Here is a 19,951-nt window from a genome sequence, read left to right on the forward strand (position 1 = left end):
CCTGAATCTTAGTGTAAAGGCAGCTGCAGTCAGCTGACAGCTTGTGGTTATGTTCTGATTTACTGGGGAAGGAGGAGGTTGTACTATTTTAAATGCATAATAGAGCATTCGTTTCGTCATCTGGAAGCAGAGATGGAAGAAGCTCAGGGGAAATGAGAGGCATCACTGTTGCTCTTGTGGAGGGAAGCTTTGTAGCATGTTATCAGATAGCAGTGCATATTGAAGAAAATATCTGTTAGGAATGCATGTCACCAGATGTATTTTGCTTTCAAGAATGGTAGACACATCAACCAAGAACCAGATAAAAGCCTGAGAAAATGATGTTCAGAAGAATACTGGAGTTATTCTTTATGCTTCACTGCCCTTTACCTCTCTTGGTACCTTCCAGAGAAACAAGTATAGATGTATTTTTAGCTTGCCGTTTCCAGCATCAATATGACAACATGATTTTGTCTTTATATCAGTAAGCAGCTTCTATGTTTTCCTATTTTCTGCTAGCTACAATTTACAAAGGATGTCACAGCACTGGTAAGAAATGCACAGTAGCCATTTCCTTGCTTTTTAAATCATGTTTTGTAATAAGCCAATCTATTAAAACTGTTGAGTTTGCTTAGAGAAATCCCTCTATAGTGTGAATCTTACTAATTTGCAGAATGTGTTTGTGATAGATGGTTTTCCATCTTTTTAAATTTTCGTTTGGTTTTCTTTTTTATCCTTTGCATAACTGATGTTACAGCATAATATTTATCTGCATCAGTATTTTTAAGTATCTCACCATCTTCCTTTCCCTACTACTTTGCTGTTAACGTTTGTGGCTGCATTTGAGCTTTGCAAGCTGTCGAATGCAAAGACAGGATATGATGATAGTCTTGAGTTAAGCTTGTTTTGATTAGGGAAGATGTGTTCCCACACCTGTCTCAGATACTGCACATAGTCCCTGTGTTGCATTCATGAGCTCTGTTTTGTAAAGTCTCTGTAGTTAATTTCTGTTATTCTTAAGCCTTTAAAGAATTGCTGAATAATTTTACAAATAGTTGATAAAAAAACAACGTGAGCTGCATGACTGCCTGTTAGTAATAGAGAAATGTCTCCTTAAATAAGTAAAAGAGACCAAATAAATTTGTACAGTACACTTTTTTATTAGCTTAAAATAAAAATATAAATTATATGCAGAAAGATGAATTACCTTTTCATATTGTTGTGCCTTTAATGTATGTGCTTTCTTAAACTTGCGTATTCTCTAACTTTAAATATTAAAACACTTAGCATGGCTGCTGAAGGGCTTAATTTGTCAAAAGGATTATTCTGAGGAACTCTAATGGCTAATTGACAAGATGCTTCAAATAAATTAGATTTAATTTATGATAGTAGTACTTAAAATGCATTAAAGATTTTTAATATTTTCAGCTTTTCTCTGGCAAAATATATGCATCTTCTTTTGCTGGGATTTATTTGGCAGCCATTTAACCTGTCGACTGCTGAAAAATCAGAAGGCTTGAATGGGGAGAATTTTAGAAGCAATATGGGTACATCTAATTGGCTGGGTGGAAATTCGATGAGTGTCACATGTTTTGAGCAAAGAGGTGATTGTAATTTGTATGTGTTGCAAATTCTACAATTTATTTGATTTGTGAGAGACTAGCAGTTTCTAGATTTGTAGAGTAACCTTATGTTGTGTTTGCATGCATGCTATAGTGAATGTCACTCAAGAATGAGGTCGGGCATAGTCAGGTAAAATAGTGAACTGCAAAAATGGAAATTATTCTTTTTATGAATTTCCAGTGACACCGTTCTCTCATTTCTATACAGGCATATTCTCAAGATGCCTACCTGAAAGGCAACGAAGCTTATAGCGGCAATGCCCGCAATATACCTGAACCTCCACCAATCTGCTATCCCTGGCTGCCATCTGCCCCATCAGCCATGGCACAGCCAGTTGAAATATCTCCTCCTGACTCATCATTGAGCAAACAGCAAACCAGTACACCGGTACTGACACAACCTGGCAGGGCCTATAAAATGGAAATACAAGTGCCTCCATCACCAACAGATGTTGCAAAATCAAACACAGCAGTGTGTGTTTGCAATGAAAGTGTAAGGACTGTCATTGTGCCTTCTGAGAAGGTTGTAGACTTGTTATCCAATAGAAACAACCATACAGGTCCTTCACATAGAACTGAAGAAGTGAGGTATGGCCTGACTGAGCAGACCTCTTTAAAAACATTGTCAAGAACCACATCGCCACCATTATCAATTCCCACTGCTCATCTAATTCATCAGACTGCAGGCTCCAGATCATTGGAATCTTCTGGAATTTTACTTAAATCTGGAAATTACAGTGGACATTCTGATGGAATCTCAAGTAGCAGATCTCAAGCTGTAGAGTCTCCCTCTGTAGCTGTTAATCACTATTCACCAAATTCCCATCAGCACATAGACTGGAAAAACTATAAAACTTACAAAGAGTATATTGATAACAGACGATTGCACATAGGTTGTCGGACAATACAAGAAAGATTAGATAGTTTAAGAGCAGCATCTCAAAGCACGGCAGATTATAACCAGGTTGTCCCCAACCGCACTACTTTGCAGGGACGACGTCGAAGCACCTCTCATGATAGAGTGCCCCAGTCTGTCCAGATACGGCAACGCAGTGTGTCCCAAGAAAGACTGGAAGATTCTGTGCTAATGAAGTATTGTCCAAGAAGTGCATCTCAAGGAGCACTGACGTCTCCATCTGTTAGTTTTAGTAATCATAGAACTCGTTCATGGGATTATATTGAGGGACAAGATGAAACCTTAGAAAATGTCAATTCTGGAACTCCAATACCTGATTCAAATGGAGAGCGAAAACAGACTTACAAGTGGAGTGGCTTTACTGAACAGGATGATAGACGAGGTATTTATGAAAGACCTAGGCAGCAAGAAATTCACAAATCTTTTCGAGGTTCCAATTTTACTGTGGCTCCAAGTGTTAATTCTGATAACAGGCGTATGAGTGGTAGAGGAGTGGGAGCTGTGTCGCAGTTTAAAAAAGTTCCACCAGATCTAAAAACACTACAGTCAAACAGAAATTTTCAGACTACTTGTGGAATGTCACTGCCTCGGGGTATTTCACAAGACAGGTCACCTCTTGTGAAAGTCCGAAGTAATTCTCAGAAAGCTCCTTCGACGCATGTCACAAAACCATCATTTAGCCAGAAATCATTTGTTTCTATCAAAGACCAAAGACCAGTAAATCACTTGCATCAGAACAGTCTGCTGAATCAGCAGACATGGGTAAGGACTGACAGCACCCCCGATCAGCAAGTGGAGACTGGGAAATCCCCCTCTTTATCCGGAGCCTCTGCGAAGCCTGCCCCTCAGTCAAGTGAAAATGCTGGTACTTCAGATTTAGAACTACCTTTCAGTCAAAGGAATCAAGATTTAAGTTTACAAGAGGCTGAAATTGAGCAATCAGATACTTTAGATAATAAAGAAGCTGTCATCCTAAGGGAAAAACCTCCATCTGGACGCCAGACACCGCAGCCTTTAAGGCATCAGTCTTACATCTTGGCAGTAAATGACCAGGAGACCGGGTCAGACACTACCTGCTGGCTGCCCAATGATGCACGTCGAGAGGTCCACATTAAAAGAATGGAGGAAAGAAAAGCCTCGAGTACCAGTCCACCTGGCGATTCCTTGGCTTCCATCCCATTTATAGGTGAGCTCATTTAGAGTCATTGGCTAATAAGTCAAATGTATAAGAAATCTTTCCAAAAAAGTATTATTTCTAGTTCAGTAGGCACAGAAATTTTCCACTGTGATTTTAAAATGTTTTTAGTGAATCTCATAAGCTGTGTTTCAACCAGAGCTTTTTACCCTCCTTAAAAGCTATTTCTTTTGGGAGGCTGAGGCAGGCGGATTACCTGAGGTCAGGAGTTCAAGACCAGCCTAACCAACGTGGAGAAACCCTGTCTCTACTAAAAATGCAGAATTAGCTGGGCATGGTGGTGCATGCCTGTAATCCCAGCTACTCAGGAGGCTGAGGAAGGAGAATTGCTTGAATTTGGGAGGCAGAAGTTGTTGTGTCCGAGATTGTGCCATTGCACTCCAGCCTGGGCAACAAGAGTGAAACTCCATCTCAAAAAAAAAAAAAGTTATTTCTAGTACCAATTTTTCTTAAAAAAAAAACAAAACAAACACACACACACACACACACACACACACACACACACAATAAAAAGAGCCCTATGTACCTAGTACCCATTTCAGATTTTTATTTTGATGAAACAAAATCTTGAGATTAAGGAAATTGACAAAGCAAATTGTACCTAATTGTTGATTCATGGGAATCAAAAACCAGGTGGAACAGTTTTGATAATTAGTTATCAACCTTTCATTTAAACGGTGTCTTTTACTTTCTAAAGCATATTTCTTTGTAAATTTAATGTGTACCGAGAGAAAAGACCTCTTCGTTGTCAAGTTCATTTGCCATAGTATAAATCCTGGAATGGATTTGGAGAAGTTACTTAAATTATAAGCGTGTGCCACAGTCACTGGCACCTGCCCCGTTGAGTATTCTGTCTGCTCCCTCCCACCCCAGATCTGTTCTCCATACAGCAGCCAGTGTGATGTTTTAAAAATGTCAGTTAGATCACACCACTTCTCTGTGCAGAACCCTCTGTTTTCTTCCCATCTTACCCAAAATAGCCTGCAAAATTCTCCCATGGTCTGAAAGGCCCTCCAGGGCCTGCCTTATAGCTCGCTCTCTGATGGGGTCAGAGAGGTCCTACTTCGTCATATCCTATGACGATCTTCCACGTGCACTCCATCTGTAGCTTCCCCAGACTCCTTGCTGCCCTGGAATATGACAGGCGTGCCTTGCTACAAGGGACACGTGCTGCTGGTTTCCAACTCTGGATTCCGTAGATAGTCACAAGCCTCTTTCTTCCTCATGACATTTGGGTCTCTGCTCAGAGATCTTATCCAAGCCGCCTTTGTGACTCACCTATCTAAAACAAGTATTCCACACACACAAGGTGACATTCTCTTCCCCTTAAGCTTTTTTATTTATCTTCATATTACTGTTTCTACTTGACATTTTCTTTTTGTTGTTACATGTTTCTCAGTAGAACTAAAACTACTTGAGAGCAGAGATTTTAAATATTTAGTTCACTTTTGTGTCCCTAGTATCTTGAACACTGCCTGGCTTAAAGAATGCACTCAGTAATAAGTATTTGTTGAGATAATGGCTGAAAGACAATTTTGAAATGCTGGTTAAATGTATAGCAAAATAACAAGATAGTTCTCATCATAATTACTATGCAGCTCTAAAACATCATCTGCTAACAGGTGATGACATGTCTTTAGTATTATCTTCATTTTATAAGTGAGAAATTTAAGGTATACAGAGGTTAAATAAATTCTCTAAAATCACACAGTTAGTGACAGAGACAGGGTTTCTATGTTTGCCTGATGCAGCTTCATCTTAGAATACAGCTTTGGAGGGCACCATTTATATGGAATGCCTGTGAAAGGGCGCCCCCTGGAGGCATGCGATGCAGGGGCTTTTTTATTTCGTTTTTTTTGCCATCAACCAAGGCCCATACTTCTATTTCCCCTGGTGGCTCACAGGTTTATGAAAAGAGTTTTCCATTATTTTACAATATAATATGCTTCTCTCTGAGTATTCGTTGAGTTTTTCTTTTTTTAGGGAGACATTTTTAAAGCTACCGAGGACTAACATTTTTAAAGCTGTCAGTTTTTTTTTTTGAAACGGAGTCGGCCAGGCTGGAGTGCAGTGGCATGATCGTAGCTCACTGCAACCTACGCCTCCCAGGTTCAAGTGATTTTTCTGCCTCAGCCTCCTGAATAGCTGGGACTACAGCCAGCCGCCACTACACCTGGCTAATTTTTTTTTTTTTTTTTNTTTTTGAGATGGAGTTCCTCTCTTGTTGCCTAGGCTGGAGTACAATGGTGTGATCTTGGCCCACCACAATCTCTGCCTCCTGGTTTCAAGCAATTCTCCTGTCTCAGCCTCCAAAATAGCTGGGATTACTGGCATGTGCCACCACGCCTGGAGAATTTTTTATTTTTAGTAAAGACGGGGTTTCTCCAAGTTGGTCAGGCTGGTCTTGAACTCCCGACCTCAGGTGATCTGTCTGCCTCGGCCTCCCACAGTGCTGGCATTACAAGCATGAGCCACTGTGCCTGGCCTAATCTTTGTAGTAGAAATGTGGTTTCACTATGTTGGCCAGGCTGGTCCCGAACTCCTGACCTTGTGATTTGCCCGCCTCAGCCTCCCAAAGTGCTGGGATTATAGTGCCAGCCACTGCACCTGGCCTAAAGCTATCAATTTTAAATCTATTGATAGCTTTAAAAATGTTTCTCAAGAAAAGAAAATACCTAATTGGGTAGGTGACACTAATATCTTTTTTTTTTTTTAAAGTTCCACACAACTTTTTTTTTTTTTTTTTTTTTAATAAATAGGATATATTCTAGCTGTCAACATTGTGGGAAATCTCAACCAAAGATTCATATCGATATTCATATTGATACCCCTAAGGCCAAGCTCAGCAAATAGTAGACTCCTGTTGGAGATGGAATCTTGTACATAATCTAGAGAAGATGTTTTGTAGAAAGCAACTGATGATGACTGTTTATGAGGTTCCTCATAACTCAGCTCATCTTAGAAGGGACTTTTTTTTGCTCTGTCCCCTAACCTGTAGCACTGGACGTTGGGTGTTATGAGAAGAGATCCACATTTGTCAGGGTGCTAGAAGTGCTTGTCCTCCACATTTGTGTTCATCACAGTTCTCTTGGTTACAGGGATGGGACAGTTATTTCAAATTAGCTCATGCCATGAAGTAATGTTAGCTTACAGGGAAGAACTTCTGGGGTAGACCTGGTTCCATGCATGGCTGGATCCAAATACCCAAGTGATGACATCGAGTAAGGTTTTTTTGTGTTGTTTTTTTTCTTTTCAACATGGCATCTCACTGTGTAGCCCAGGCTGAAGTGCAGTGGCACAACCTCGGTTCAGTGCAACCTCCGTCCCCCAGGTTCAAGCAATTCTCCTGCCTCAGCCTCTGGAATAGCTGGGATTATAAGCATGTACCACCATGCCTGGCTAATTTTTGCATTTTTAGTAGAGACAGAGTTTCACTATGTTGGCCAGGCCAGTCTCAAACTCTTGATCTCAACTGATCCCCCCACCTTGGCCTCCCAAAGTGCTGGGATTACAGGCATGAGCCACTGTGCGTAGCCTGTGAGTCTTTGTTTTGCTTTCTTCATTCTCAGATACATGTTCTTCACGTGGTAGAAAAGGTGAAGAAACCTTTTACCAAAGTTGTTGGTAGCAATTCAACAGTTAACTGATTGCTACAGTTTTTGTTCTCCAAGGAAAAGAAGAGAAAGTCCATAGTTTTCTCACTGTCAACGTATTGAATCCTGGAGATACTATTAATACAAGAGGCCCTGACTGCATGCTTCTCACCTGTTGGCCAGTCTCTGTGGATTGAGAGGGATGGTTGGTTGGTCAGGCCTAGATAATGCCCGCCCACAGGAGGGTCAGCCACTCCAGTGAGTCCCATTGAACCTCTGGGATAGACAGGCATAGACACTCTCTGTAGTTATGTTGCAGAACACGAAGAGGAACAAATAGGATGAGAACATCCTAAAGCGAAAATGCTTGTCAGTTTATGAGATGAAAAACAGTTATAAATCACTGTTTCATCTTACTTTTATTTGATCATTTCAGTAATAGGTTGTCAGAAGTTTTTTTTTTGACATTTTCGTTAGGCTTTTGTATTTCTTCCGTGAGTTGTCTTGTCATGTGTTTTGTTCTGTTTCCGCTGTGATTTTAGTGGTCCTTACTTACAAGAGCTCTTCATATATGAAGGCTTCCCTTCTTTCCTGCTCTGATATCTGAAAAGTAATTATGTAACAGTTATGTGTGAAGTTTTGCAATATAGCTGCTTAATTTTTGTACATGTCCATATTTTTCTTGATTTTGAAATCTTTAAGGTGTTTTTCTAAAATATTGATGAGCAATAAACATAGTGAAAACTTCCTATTCAGATATGAATAATCAATAGAAACATAATTTGGAATATTCTCCATTTGGAAAAAATCCAGATTGAATAATTGAGTAGATATTATCTGCGAGGATTAGTTATTTACTTTTGGAAAACATTGTTTTCCAAAGCAAAATTTTTGGACATATAGGCCTGAATTTTTTTACAAAACAATAACCACATTGAATTTTGATGTGTAGCAACTTTGGTGTCCCTCATTCATTCTTTTTATTATAAAGAGCTATGGCACTATGGGTCTTTTAGTGAAAAATGTAAATTAGACCTTCTTTTTTTTTTGAGACAGGGTCTTGCTCTGTCGTCCAGGCTGGAGTGCAGTGGCACTATCTCGGCTCACTGCAACTCCGCCTCCTGGGTTCAAGTGCTTTCTCATTAGTAGCTGGGACTATTGGTGCATGCCACCACGCCCAGCTCATTTTTGTATTTTTAGTAGAGACAGGGTTTCGCCATGTTGGCCAGGGTGGTCTTGAACTCCTGACCTCAGGTGATTTGCTGGTCTCGGTCTCCCAAAATGCTGAAATCACAGGTGTGAGCCACTGTGCCTGGCTAAGACCTTATTTCTAAAGTCAGTTCTTTGATTATGTAATTTTATTTAACATGAATGTTTATGCCACTTGATAATAACAAGTCTGTTGCCCCAATAGTTCATAAATATGTTTTGAATGCATTATTTAATGTCTTAATATTATATGCCTAGGATAAAGATGATTGGTTATTTTCATCTGATAGAATATATTTTATTCAAAAATTTAGAAGTCATTTGAAAGTGTGACAGCATGATGCTTTTGAATTTTGCATATTCAAAATTTTGAATTTTGAATATTGCATATGAGATAAAAAATTTTGGTTTTTCCTTTGGTCAGCTAACTAATGTTTATTTTTCTACATTGGAAAATAAGCTGGAATTATTGTTTTTACATAATCTGCACACTGGTAATAATTGAAGTGTATGTGAAAATTAGAGTTTTTGAATTTGAATTATTCCTAACAAAACACAGTAATTTTAAACCAGTAGAAAAGTTTTTGTTTTCAAAGGGAATAAAGAATTGGATTAGTATAGTCTCTAAATATGAGGTGATATAATTATATTTACTTTAAATGTATGTTTAGCTTTTCCTTTTCTCCCTTTAACATACCAGTAAAAGACATTTAGTATCGAGAATTCAAACAGTACTGAAATGAGTAAGCCCAATATTAGTCTCTTCTTCCATGCCTTCTCTATTCAGCTGACTTTAGAACAGGTGAGTATCTATCCTTCCACCTGTTTTTACAGACATATCTGAAACTGATTATTTTAATCTAGTGTGTTTCAGAAATTTTCTCCAAAATACAGTAAGTCGGAAGAGATTGAATGAATACCACCAGGAAATCCAAGGATACAAAATTTGAAAATTGTATTTAATGCTTTGCGATAATGCTTAATCTTTGCACAATTTGGATTTCACTCTCTGGTATTTTACATATTAAAATGTTTTCAGTTACTTTTGCAAGGCATAAAATGATTCTCCTCAAAGATTTATACCATTATAATTAAAGATTTATTAGTATTGCATGAGCCAGATACTTTCTGAAGAATACAGTATTTTCCCGTTCACCTCAGTATTCATTGATCTGGAACAGAACTATGGATCAGCAGATTCTGTAAGATCAGCCTCCTTTATATCATGTATCATTTGAACAAACTTTGTTAAACATGTGCTAATTTAAATATCAACATCAGTTTTAAACATGAGTTTTAGTGGAAGTAAGTTTTTATCCTCATTGAATTTTTAAAACTTCAGTTATCTTGCTTTTGGAAAAAGAATTACTGCATTCTTACATGATAGTAAGCTGTCATATACTTCAAAATGTCTTCTCTTGCTAAAATGTAAAGAGAAAGTTGTAAGAACAGAAAATGAGCTCAAGATAGTTAGAATTTACTGCTTTTGGCCATAAAATGGAAATGTTATATTTTTGTAATATTATCAGTCCTCTTGATTAAAATCCTGATAACTGATATGGTACAGCATTCTTAGTCAAAATTAAAATAGCCGGACCTTTTAAATCAAGGAATTAAAATCCTGGTTTGTCATTGTAGTATATTCTTTAATGGGTTTTATTCTGGGGGCATTTAATTTTAAGGATTATAGTTCTGGCATCCTATTGAATTACATTTCTTGGCCTCAAGTATTGGAATTTAAATCACTAATGTTTTTATAAGAGTAAGAATTTTGTACAAATAGCCCTAGAAACTTATTTTGGAAGCTATAGACTGGACTTTGTCTTTCTACAAAAAATGAGATACACTTGTGTGGGGGGGAAGGGGAGATACAGTTTTAGGAATTAATGGTTTGAAAACTGAGCCTTAATCAGTCACCTTGCTTAGTTTCCTGAAGTGATAATCTGTGATACATTTAAAATTTGAAAAGTAATTCTTTCAGGGTGGTATGTTATTGCTCTGGTTTGATAGGTTTAGGTTTGAAGTACCTATAAATGTTAGTACCTTGGCTATCAGTTAGTGAAGGTATTAATTGGTTGGTAAAGCAACTTACTTAATTTTTTATACCATACTCTCAGAATTATTTAGAATTACTAGAGTAATAACTGTAAATCGATTTTTAACAGTCTGAATAGGTCATTTAGTGATGCTTTGGTGGTGAAGTGTTAAAATTTTTATCAGACCCTCTTAATGATTATTGACTATGAGTTCTATTATTAATAACAATTAGGTCATTGAATATTCTGATTTTCTTTTTTTCTTACAGATGAACCAACTAGCCCTAGCATTGATCATGATATTGCACATATCCCTGCTTCTGCTGTTATATCAGCCTCTACCTCTCAAGTCCCCTCCATAGCAACAGTTCCTCCCAGCCTCACAACTTCAGCTCCCTTAATTCGCCGTCAACTCTCACATGACCACGGTATGTCTAAAGGGTGGTTTTGTAAACTGTATCTCATACTGTTTCCACTTAGAATAGTATGATAAACTGATCTTTCCAGCATTGAAAGAATTTGGGAACCACTTGTACATGTCTAAATACTGGATTTTATTTAATTTCAGAGTCTGTTAGCCCGCCTAGCCTGGATGCTCAACCCACCTCAAAGACAGAAAGATCAAAATCATATGATGAGGGTCTGGATGATTACAGAGAAGATGCAAAATTGTAAGTCTTGGGTGTATTATTTTAAATACCTGTATGTGGGTGGGTGTTTAGTACCTTGACATTTAAGTACTGAATTTAATGTCTTATGTTTTCTAACTTTGACATTAGAAATGCAAATTAAAAAATAAAGTTGTTACATGGTAACATTAAATTGAATTTTAAAAATCAGTAACATACAAACATGGTAGAAAAATATGTTAAATATTCTTACCTTAAGACCTGCAGCCATTCAGTACTAAGACATAAAATTACTGTTTTCTTTTGTGTAATTCTAGAGCTATTCTATACATAATCATGTATACGCAACTTAAATGTGCATATGTATGTATTCTAGTTATTTTACAAATGACACTGATCAGAGATCCTTAAATGTATATAATCCTGCCTCATGCTGTTTCATGATGTTTAAATTTTCCTTAAATTTTCCATTGAATGGCTTATTACCATCATATACTTAACCAATATTCTATATTAATAGACATTTATATTGATAGAATCTGATGCTATCACAAACAATACTTCATTGACTATGTTTATACCTAGTTCAGTTAGCACATGTGCGAATAAATATAAAACAGGCTTCCTACATCAAGGGGCATGTGTATTTTTATTTATTTTTAAAATTTATTATTTTTCGAGACAGAGTTGCTCTTGTTACCCAGGCCGGAGTGCAGTGGTGCGATCTTGGCTCACTGCAACCTCAGCCTCCCAAGTAGCTGGGATTACAGACATGCGCCACCAGGCCTGGATAATTTTGTATTTTTAGTATAGACAGGGTTTCACCATGTTGGTCAGGCTGGTCTTGAACTCCTGACTCAGGTGATCTAGCGCCTCAGCCTCCCAAAGTGCTGGGATTATAGGCATGAGCCACCATGCCCAGCCATATTTTAAATTTTAATACCTATTACTGCTCTCCGTAAAAATTATACCAACTCACATTCCCACCAACAATACTATTATATATATTTTTTAAATATTATAATGGCATATTGCATTTTTGACACTTTCTTTTCAGTTGAACACCGTGTTGTATATTTAAGATCTATTTTCTGTGAACTGGTTTTTTATATTTTTTGGCCATTTCCTATGGATTCTTCTGAGTTCTGCATCCTTTTTATATAAAGGAAACTAACATTTTTCTGTGATGTGTTGCAAGGCTTCCCTAATTCAGTACTTTTCATTTTTTTAAACCATGCAAAAATATTTAAATTTTTTCTGTGGCTATATTTAGGAAATATTTTTGTGGCCTTTGAATGTTGAGTCGTATCGAAAAATTCTGTCACTTCTCCAAAATTATAACAAAATTAGAGAAGTAAACACATTTTATTTTTCGTATAGTTACAACTTTAAGTGGAATTGATTTATTCTAATTAGTGAGCTAGAGAGACAACTTTATATTCTGATATCTCTGCTGTCCCAAAAGCACCTGTGAATGTCATCCTTTGCCGCCGATACATCATCTTTATTATATACTAAGTCATACATATCTAATTTTATTTTGGGGCTCTATTCTGTTCAGTTGATTTATGTGTATATTAACGTACACCAGGTTCTATTGTGGTAGTTTTATATTGTCTTTCATTAATTTAGTTTTAATTGTCCATCATTAACTTAGTTTTCAGAATTCTTCTGGCTATTTTTATTTTGAACCTTAAAATCAGACTTTCTAGTTCTTAAATTCTTATGTACATTTTCACTGACACAATGATTAATTTATAAATTGACATCTTTATGACATTGAACTTTGTGTCAAAGAACGGTTTGTCTTTTTGGTTATCTTTGCATACAATATTCTAAGGGTTCCATTTGGTTTTTATTTATATTCCAATAAATTTAGTTCTTTCTGGAGCAGCTACTTGAAGGGAGGTTTGTGTGAAGCTAGCAGGAATTTTCGTAAAGGTACAGGGTTGATTTGTGAGCTGTTTTGGCCTTTACTTCTTCCTCACTATATCAAAAACTGCCTATACTAACTACACACTGTTTCCTGCAAAGATGGCAGGAGTATGTTTCCTCATTCTCCTCTGATACTCCATGGTAATAAACGAGGCTGCTGTCACCAGCTTCAGCATGCTATTTTCCATTCTTCCAAACAAGGATGGTTGGTTTCAATCTCTCAGAAATTAGTGTACTGCACTTTTCACATCTGCAAGTAATGGTGTCCTCTTCTTTCTTCCTGTATCCATTGTTTACTTCACTGCCATTAGCCACCCTTCTTTGTATAGCATAGTTCAGAGTTATAGAGCCTTGCGATACGGTTCAAGATTGAGTTTGCATATCTGTTTGATTACATTGTTGTTGCGGAGGTGGTTTCTAAGAGAACAGTGACATCTTTAGTAATATCTTCTACGTTTCTTAAATGAATTTTGAGTTTCAAAAAATGTATTGTCCCTTAATAAAAGTTAAATTATTTTTGACTAATTAACATGAACCTGTCTCCTGAAGCACTAAGCCTTTCTGTGGCAACAGTTGTCTTCCTTTTTGAAAGCAATCAGAATGCGGGTTGAGCACAAGAGTGAGGGGCTAGGACTGTCCCTGACTGCGCCCTTCCTGCCACATTTCCAGTTCAGGGTATCCACCAGCAGGATGAGTGAAGATGATAGCGGGTGTCTCCCTGAAGCTGGCTGCTGATGGCAACTGCTTACTGATCATAATTAACATCATGGAAATCCTTAATATAGCATTGCAGCCATGGTTAACTAATAATATAAAACTCAGTGTAAGAAAATCCCACACTTAAAGCAGAAACAATTTTAATTACCAGATCAATTAAGAAAGCTTTAAATATTGAGTGGAAAGTTTTGCTTTAAATATTGAGTGGAAAGTTTAAGAATTTATATAATTAGCTTTTTTTTTTTCACTTCCATTGAATAGTGGACATTTAACATAGTAATGAAATGTCAGATTATTATGGAAAGATGAATGGTAATATTCAAATTATTCTTACATCTTTAAGATTTTTTTTTGCACTTATTGAAAATGTTTATTTTTTCCCCAACAGGTCCTTTAAACATGTATCTAGTCTGAAGGGAATCAAGGTTGGTATTAGAGCGTTTCTACTTACCTTAGTTTATCTCTTCATAGAGAAGTACTTTTATCCAGTAGACATTTCATAATTATAAACTTTTATTCTGTAAGTATTGAGTGCATTTGGAAAGTATTACATATAACATGTTCTAATTTCTAAACATATTCTTCAAGTATGTAATACTCAATACACCTTGTGCTGATTTTTCTGACTTTAATCAGTTAAAGGCCAGAAATGTAACTGCCCACAGTCCTTCTTGTGGTCTGTTGTATGTTTTTCTATCCTGGAAATTATTTCGTGCCTTCCCCCCTACATCCCTTACCCTAGCCCACCCCTGTCCTCTCTCTTCTCCCCTTCCCTTCTACCTCATTGAAAACATAGAAACTATTAGATAGGAATTTCCTTATTTACTATCTCCAAAAATATCAGTTTCCTGCTTTTTCAACCTCCACCTTCCAGGTTCAAGCAATTCTCATGCCTCAGCTTCCCAAGTAGCTGGGTTTACAGGGACCCACCATGCCTGGCTAAGTTTTGTGTTTTTAGTAGAGATGAGGTTTTGCCGTTTTGGCCAAGTTGGTCTTGAACTCCTGACCTCAGGTGATCCGCCTACCTCGGCCTCCCAAAGTGCTGGGATTAGAGGCGTGAGCCACCATGCCCAACCAGCCTCTTGCCTTTCTACCTACACTTTCCACCTTCCTTTGGATTCTCTTGCCTCTCACTTTCTCAGTGCACTTCTGCACAGTCACCATTTTTCCAGTGACTCGTCAGTGTTGTATGCAGCCATGTTCTATTTCCTACATTAAATAGAAACCTCCCTGGAATCCACATCCCCCTTTATTTACTACTCCTTTTCACAGCAGAACTCCTTGAAAAAACTACAGTTTCTGCTTTTCAGCCTACACACATCAGAACAGCACTGCCATTGAGGTTCTGAAACTAACGTTAACTTTGGTTTTTTACTTACTCGAACGCTTGGTGATATTCAACACAATTTCTGGCTCCTTTCCTGAAACACTTTATTCTGCTGGCTTCCATCTTGCCACACTTTCCTGTTCTTCCTTCTGACTTGAAGACTGCTTCTCCATCCCCTTTGCAGGCTCTTCTGCTCTGCCTAATATCTAAATGTTGGAAGGCCCAGAGCTTATTTTGACCCTTCTTTATCTACCCCATTTCCTCAGTGATCTTATGCAGAGGTCTCCCAAAGTTTACATGGCTATCCTTGACCTCCTTCCTGGACTACAGCTCATGTTAGCTGCTGCTATTATTTGGATATTTAATCAGCAACTCAAGGTTTACGTGGCAGTTAGACCGCAGTTACCCCCAGACCTCATTATCACTTAGTTTTCCCCGTCTCAGTAAGTTCACTTCCATTCACCTTCTTGATGAAGCCAAGTATCTCAGAACTAGCCTTGTTTCTTCTTTCTCACTCTCCCTCATATCAATTCCAGACTACCCTGAACCTTCCTGTCTTTACCTATGCTGCTTTAATCCAGCTGCCAGCATCTCTCACCTGGATTCCTGTAGTCGCAGCTCTTTTCATGCTTGTCCCTTTAGAATCCACTCTTGACGGAGTACCGAGAGTGAGCTTTGAACTAGGGCACCAGTTTCTCCCCCGATTCATCACTTAATGCTTCTTTCATGCTTCCTGTCATGGCCTAAAAGACCCTTAATGGTCTAGAATTAGCTGTTTGTTGCTCACATTAATCAGTGAACAGCGAAAGTGATAATGATGTACAGTCATTAAACATTCTCCTGAACTTCTCTTCTCCCTGACCTTTCATGGCTGGCTCGTTTTTCCTCCAGATTTCAACAAAATATTTCTTCAGAGAAGACGTGCCACGGCATCACTAGTTTATAGCTGCTTCTCAGCCATTCATTATTGCATCTTGCCATTTTCATTCTTCAGATGACAAAATCACCAACCATTTTCTCATTTTTCACTACAATGTAAACTCTTGAGAACAGGAAAATTACACCATTTGTTATTTCTAATGGTTTAAAAAATTCATTCAGATTAAAAAAATGATAGTCTGAAACTTCACATTTTTTAAATGAGACAAAATTTTTATAAAGTTATGATTTTTCAAAAATAGTCCTTTACTTGAAACATTAGTTTTCCAACAAGCAGTTTCAATGTGTAAATATTTATAAAGGAAAATGCTGATATTGTATTGTTTCTTGGTCTTTTTTGTAGATCCCAGACAGCCAAAAGTCATCAGAAGACTCTGGGTCCAGAAAAGATTCTTCCTCAGAGGTCTTCAGCGATGCTGCCAAGGAAGGGTGGCTCCATTTCCGACCCCTTGTCACCGATAAGGGCAAGGTAGGGTGTTTTCTAAGCCACCCTGAATGTCAGAAATGCAGGCCCTGACAAATAAACCATGAAGCCTATATATATATATATATATATATAAAATGGCACCATATCCACATTAAAGAGTAAAAAAATCATTTATATTTTTCTACATAAAGAAAAAAGTATTCCTTGAAAAAATTTTAATTATTGCTTTAATACTTTTAGTCCTGTGTATCAGCTACATGTAGAATATATTGTCTTATGTTTTGGCAATTTAAAAAAGAAAAGTATTTAAGAAGGAACTCTGCTTTTCTTATTTATTAGCCATGGGCTATCCCAGAGTAGTCCTTCAGGAAGTGGCAGTTGAGTTTCAAATTTTTATGTCTCTCTTTACAGTTTTTTATTTTAAATTGCCTATATAACTTTGTTTCGTTTTTAAAATATTGAGTTAAATACAAAAATAATATATGCATCAAGTAGATTTCGATAGAAAAAAACCTTGCCATAAAAATGTTCTATAATATTTGAAAAGCTAGCATGTAAGAACATTTTAATGCTGTCAAAAGAGTTTAAAATTTTTAAGAAAACTCACTTTGGATGTGGATATTTTTGCTTAACCATAAAAAGTCGATGAACTCTGTTAATTTGTGATTTGTACAGTTGTTTGAGAACTTCTGCAGTGTCAGTCATTTGTGTGCTCTCAGACTTAAGTCTTTCACTCAAAAGGTCTTTTGGACTGATTTTAAATTTTCTGTTCCCTTACTGTTTTAATATATTTTGGTACATTTATTTTCTTTGCTTTGTTTATTCTGCCTTCCAAACTAAAGTTGGAATTTTACTGTCCTTGACTTCAATATGAATACAATGCCTAACTCGGTTTACACTCCACACTTTTTATCCTTCCTCTCCTCACAAATATGTAGTCATGTAAATCAGCCACCTATTACCCTAGGTATATGTGAGTGCAGAGGAAGGGTGTTCCTTAATGTGCTTGCCCTGTCACAAAGATTTAGGCAAATATTGACTATTCATGAACTGTTGCATGTTTTCTAGCGAGTTGGTGGAAGTATTCGGCCATGGAAGCAGATGTACGTTGTCCTTCGGGGTCATTCACTGTACTTGTATAAAGATAAAAGAGAGCAGACAACTCCATCTGAGGAAGAGCAGCCCATCAGTGTTAATGCTTGCTTGATAGACATCTCTTACAGTGAGACGAAGAGGAAAAATGTGTTTCGACTCACCACATCCGACTGTGAATGCCTGTTTCAGGCTGAAGACCGAGATGATATGTTATCTTGGATCAAGACGATCCAGGAGAGCAGCAACCTAAACGAAGAGGTGGGTGTTCAAAGTAATGCTGGAGAAATCTGACCCTTTCACAGCACTTTCTTAAATAGAGTGAAGGAATGTGATACATCATTTTTAAAAAAAATTAGTATATGCGATTTTCATTTATAACAGTTCATGAAAAGGAAAACTTAAACGTACCTATTTTATATTGTTTTCACATATTGGAAAATTACCATCACTGAATTAGAAAAATAGGTTATTCATATATTCTGCATACCTTCTCAGAAGCAATGAACTACACCCAGGATACCTACGTTCCTAGTCCTGGTCATTTGTGACCAAGTTATTCCAGATCCATTTCTGTTTTTCAAAGACAGGATTGTCGTAGGGCTTAAGTTATAGTAAAAATGCTTATCAGTATAAATAACTATATAAATGCAAAGTGATACTGGTGATTTTTGTTAATGGAATTATACAGTCAAGAATATGATATAGCCTACTGTCATACAATAATTAGTTTCTAAGAAAACTTGCATTTTCAAAAATCATGTTATAAACCAGCTTTGCTTTTTTATGCAGAACAGTGTTTAGGGATTTGAGAGTTTCCCACTTATGATCAGATATTTTTACAGTAGGAATTTCCATAGTAAAGATACTTTTTAAAGTATATATAACTGTAAATTGTATCAAGCAAGTCTAGCAATGATTAAGTCAGCATTTGCTCGAGTATTTTCTTATCATTAACAGTTTGTTTTTCTTCACTGTGTTCTCACTTTTCATGTACATTATTATAACCAAAAAAGGGGCACAAAGTTCTCTTATAGTACCCTGGAATGCCTACATTAAATGTAAACTTACGTAAATTATGTTCTAATTTGGTCATTTCCATTATATCCAATTCAAAGTATTAAAATGTACACCATAGGAAAAGTGTGCTTTTTTCCCCTGGCAGTTTACAGTCTGCCTTATTTGTGGTTAACACCAGAGCTTTATCAGTGCAACCTATGTTGTACAACTACCCTTTATAAAGAGAGCATCAGACCTGAATTTTTGCAAAATAAACAGGGAGAATAAGAACTTAGATGTAGATTACAGCTTAAATAATAGTTCAGAGGAGATCGGTGTAACAGGCATCTACTATGTGTCAGGCATTCTGTCCGGCAGTAGACTGTCACTGTTAAAACTCCTTCAGATGACTTGTTCTGTGACACATACACGGCAGTCTTTAGGATTGAATGAGATAATGCATATGAAGAATGCCTGCCAGGTAATAAACATTCACTTAATGTGGGCTGTTATCACCATCTCATCTTAAGACACAGGTACACAGTATTTTTCCCAGTTTTATAGATGAGAAAACAATAATTCACTGAGCATATAAGCATGTGGCAGATACTATTTTAAACATTTCACATGCATTAATCTCAGCAACCATATAAATGTGTCCTGTTATCACCACCACCATTCTACAAACAAACTGTGGCAAGGAGAGACTAGGTAATTTCCCTAAGGTCGCATAGTGACTTTAGTGTCACATTTAAATCCAGACAATCTTATTCTAGATCTTAATTGTACAGTCTCTCAACTGGTAAGTTATTAGTCTATTTAACTTCAAGATCTATTTAAATTCAAGATTGCTTTACTTCTGTATTTAAAGAGAGTATTCTTTGTAAACTATTATCATTCACTATAATCAAAATGAGGCAAGTTAAAAAAATTGAGAACCCAAGTCAGTATCAGTGTATAATTGGAATGAATAGAAAAAAGGCATCACGTCATGGTTAACTCTGGGTTTACCATATAGCATTTTATACAAGCTAACTCGCAGAGGTTAAAAAAAATAAGCAAATTTTTGAGCTTTTCTTTTCTGATAATCTAACTGCCACTTGTGATACTAGCTGATACTTGGTTTCACTGTCTTTACAAAGTAGTCACTAACAAATTCTGGCAATCTCTTTCCAGCTTTTATCCTCCTATATTATTTTTATTTTTTTTAAAAATCAATTACATGTACATTTTTAAAATGCTGATCATTGTTTCTAGTATTAGAGAAAAACTGGCTGCTTCCTAGTCATTGATTTTAAATGAACAGATCAATTCAAAAAGTATAGAACACTTGTTA

General features: G+C 36.9%; 1 protein-coding gene across 10 annotated transcripts in view; it reads left to right on the top strand.

Moving 5' to 3' along the window:
• The window catches only part of ARHGAP21 (Rho GTPase activating protein 21), a 130,513-nt gene that overhangs the window by 96,149 nt on the left and 14,413 nt on the right, over nucleotides 1-19,951 (top strand). For 7 of the 10 annotated variants that reach the window (XR_005201388.1, XR_005201389.1, XM_017535533.2 and 4 more), the window contains 7 exons: nucleotides 499-528; nucleotides 1,810-3,703; nucleotides 10,820-10,978; nucleotides 11,119-11,221; nucleotides 14,220-14,256; nucleotides 16,441-16,566; nucleotides 17,593-17,877. Coding sequence is in view for 8 of the 10 variants with exons in the window: in XM_017535533.2 (XP_017391022.1) it covers nucleotides 499-528; nucleotides 1,810-3,703; nucleotides 10,820-10,978; nucleotides 11,119-11,221; nucleotides 14,220-14,256; nucleotides 16,441-16,566; nucleotides 17,593-17,877 (2,634 nt within the window). In the remaining 2 variants the exon portion in view is untranslated. The remainder of the gene's footprint in view (nucleotides 1-498; nucleotides 529-1,809; nucleotides 3,704-10,819; nucleotides 10,979-11,118; nucleotides 11,222-14,219; nucleotides 14,257-16,440; nucleotides 16,567-17,592; nucleotides 17,878-19,951) is intronic. The other 3 variants (XM_037740964.1, XM_037740965.1, XM_037740966.1) reach the window with 1 other exon arrangement.

The sequence above is a fragment of the Cebus imitator genome, unplaced genomic scaffold (genome assembly GCF_001604975.1).
Source record: "Cebus imitator isolate Cc_AM_T3 unplaced genomic scaffold, Cebus_imitator-1.0 Scaffold92, whole genome shotgun sequence".
NCBI classification, from domain to species: domain Eukaryota; kingdom Metazoa; phylum Chordata; class Mammalia; order Primates; family Cebidae; genus Cebus; species Cebus imitator.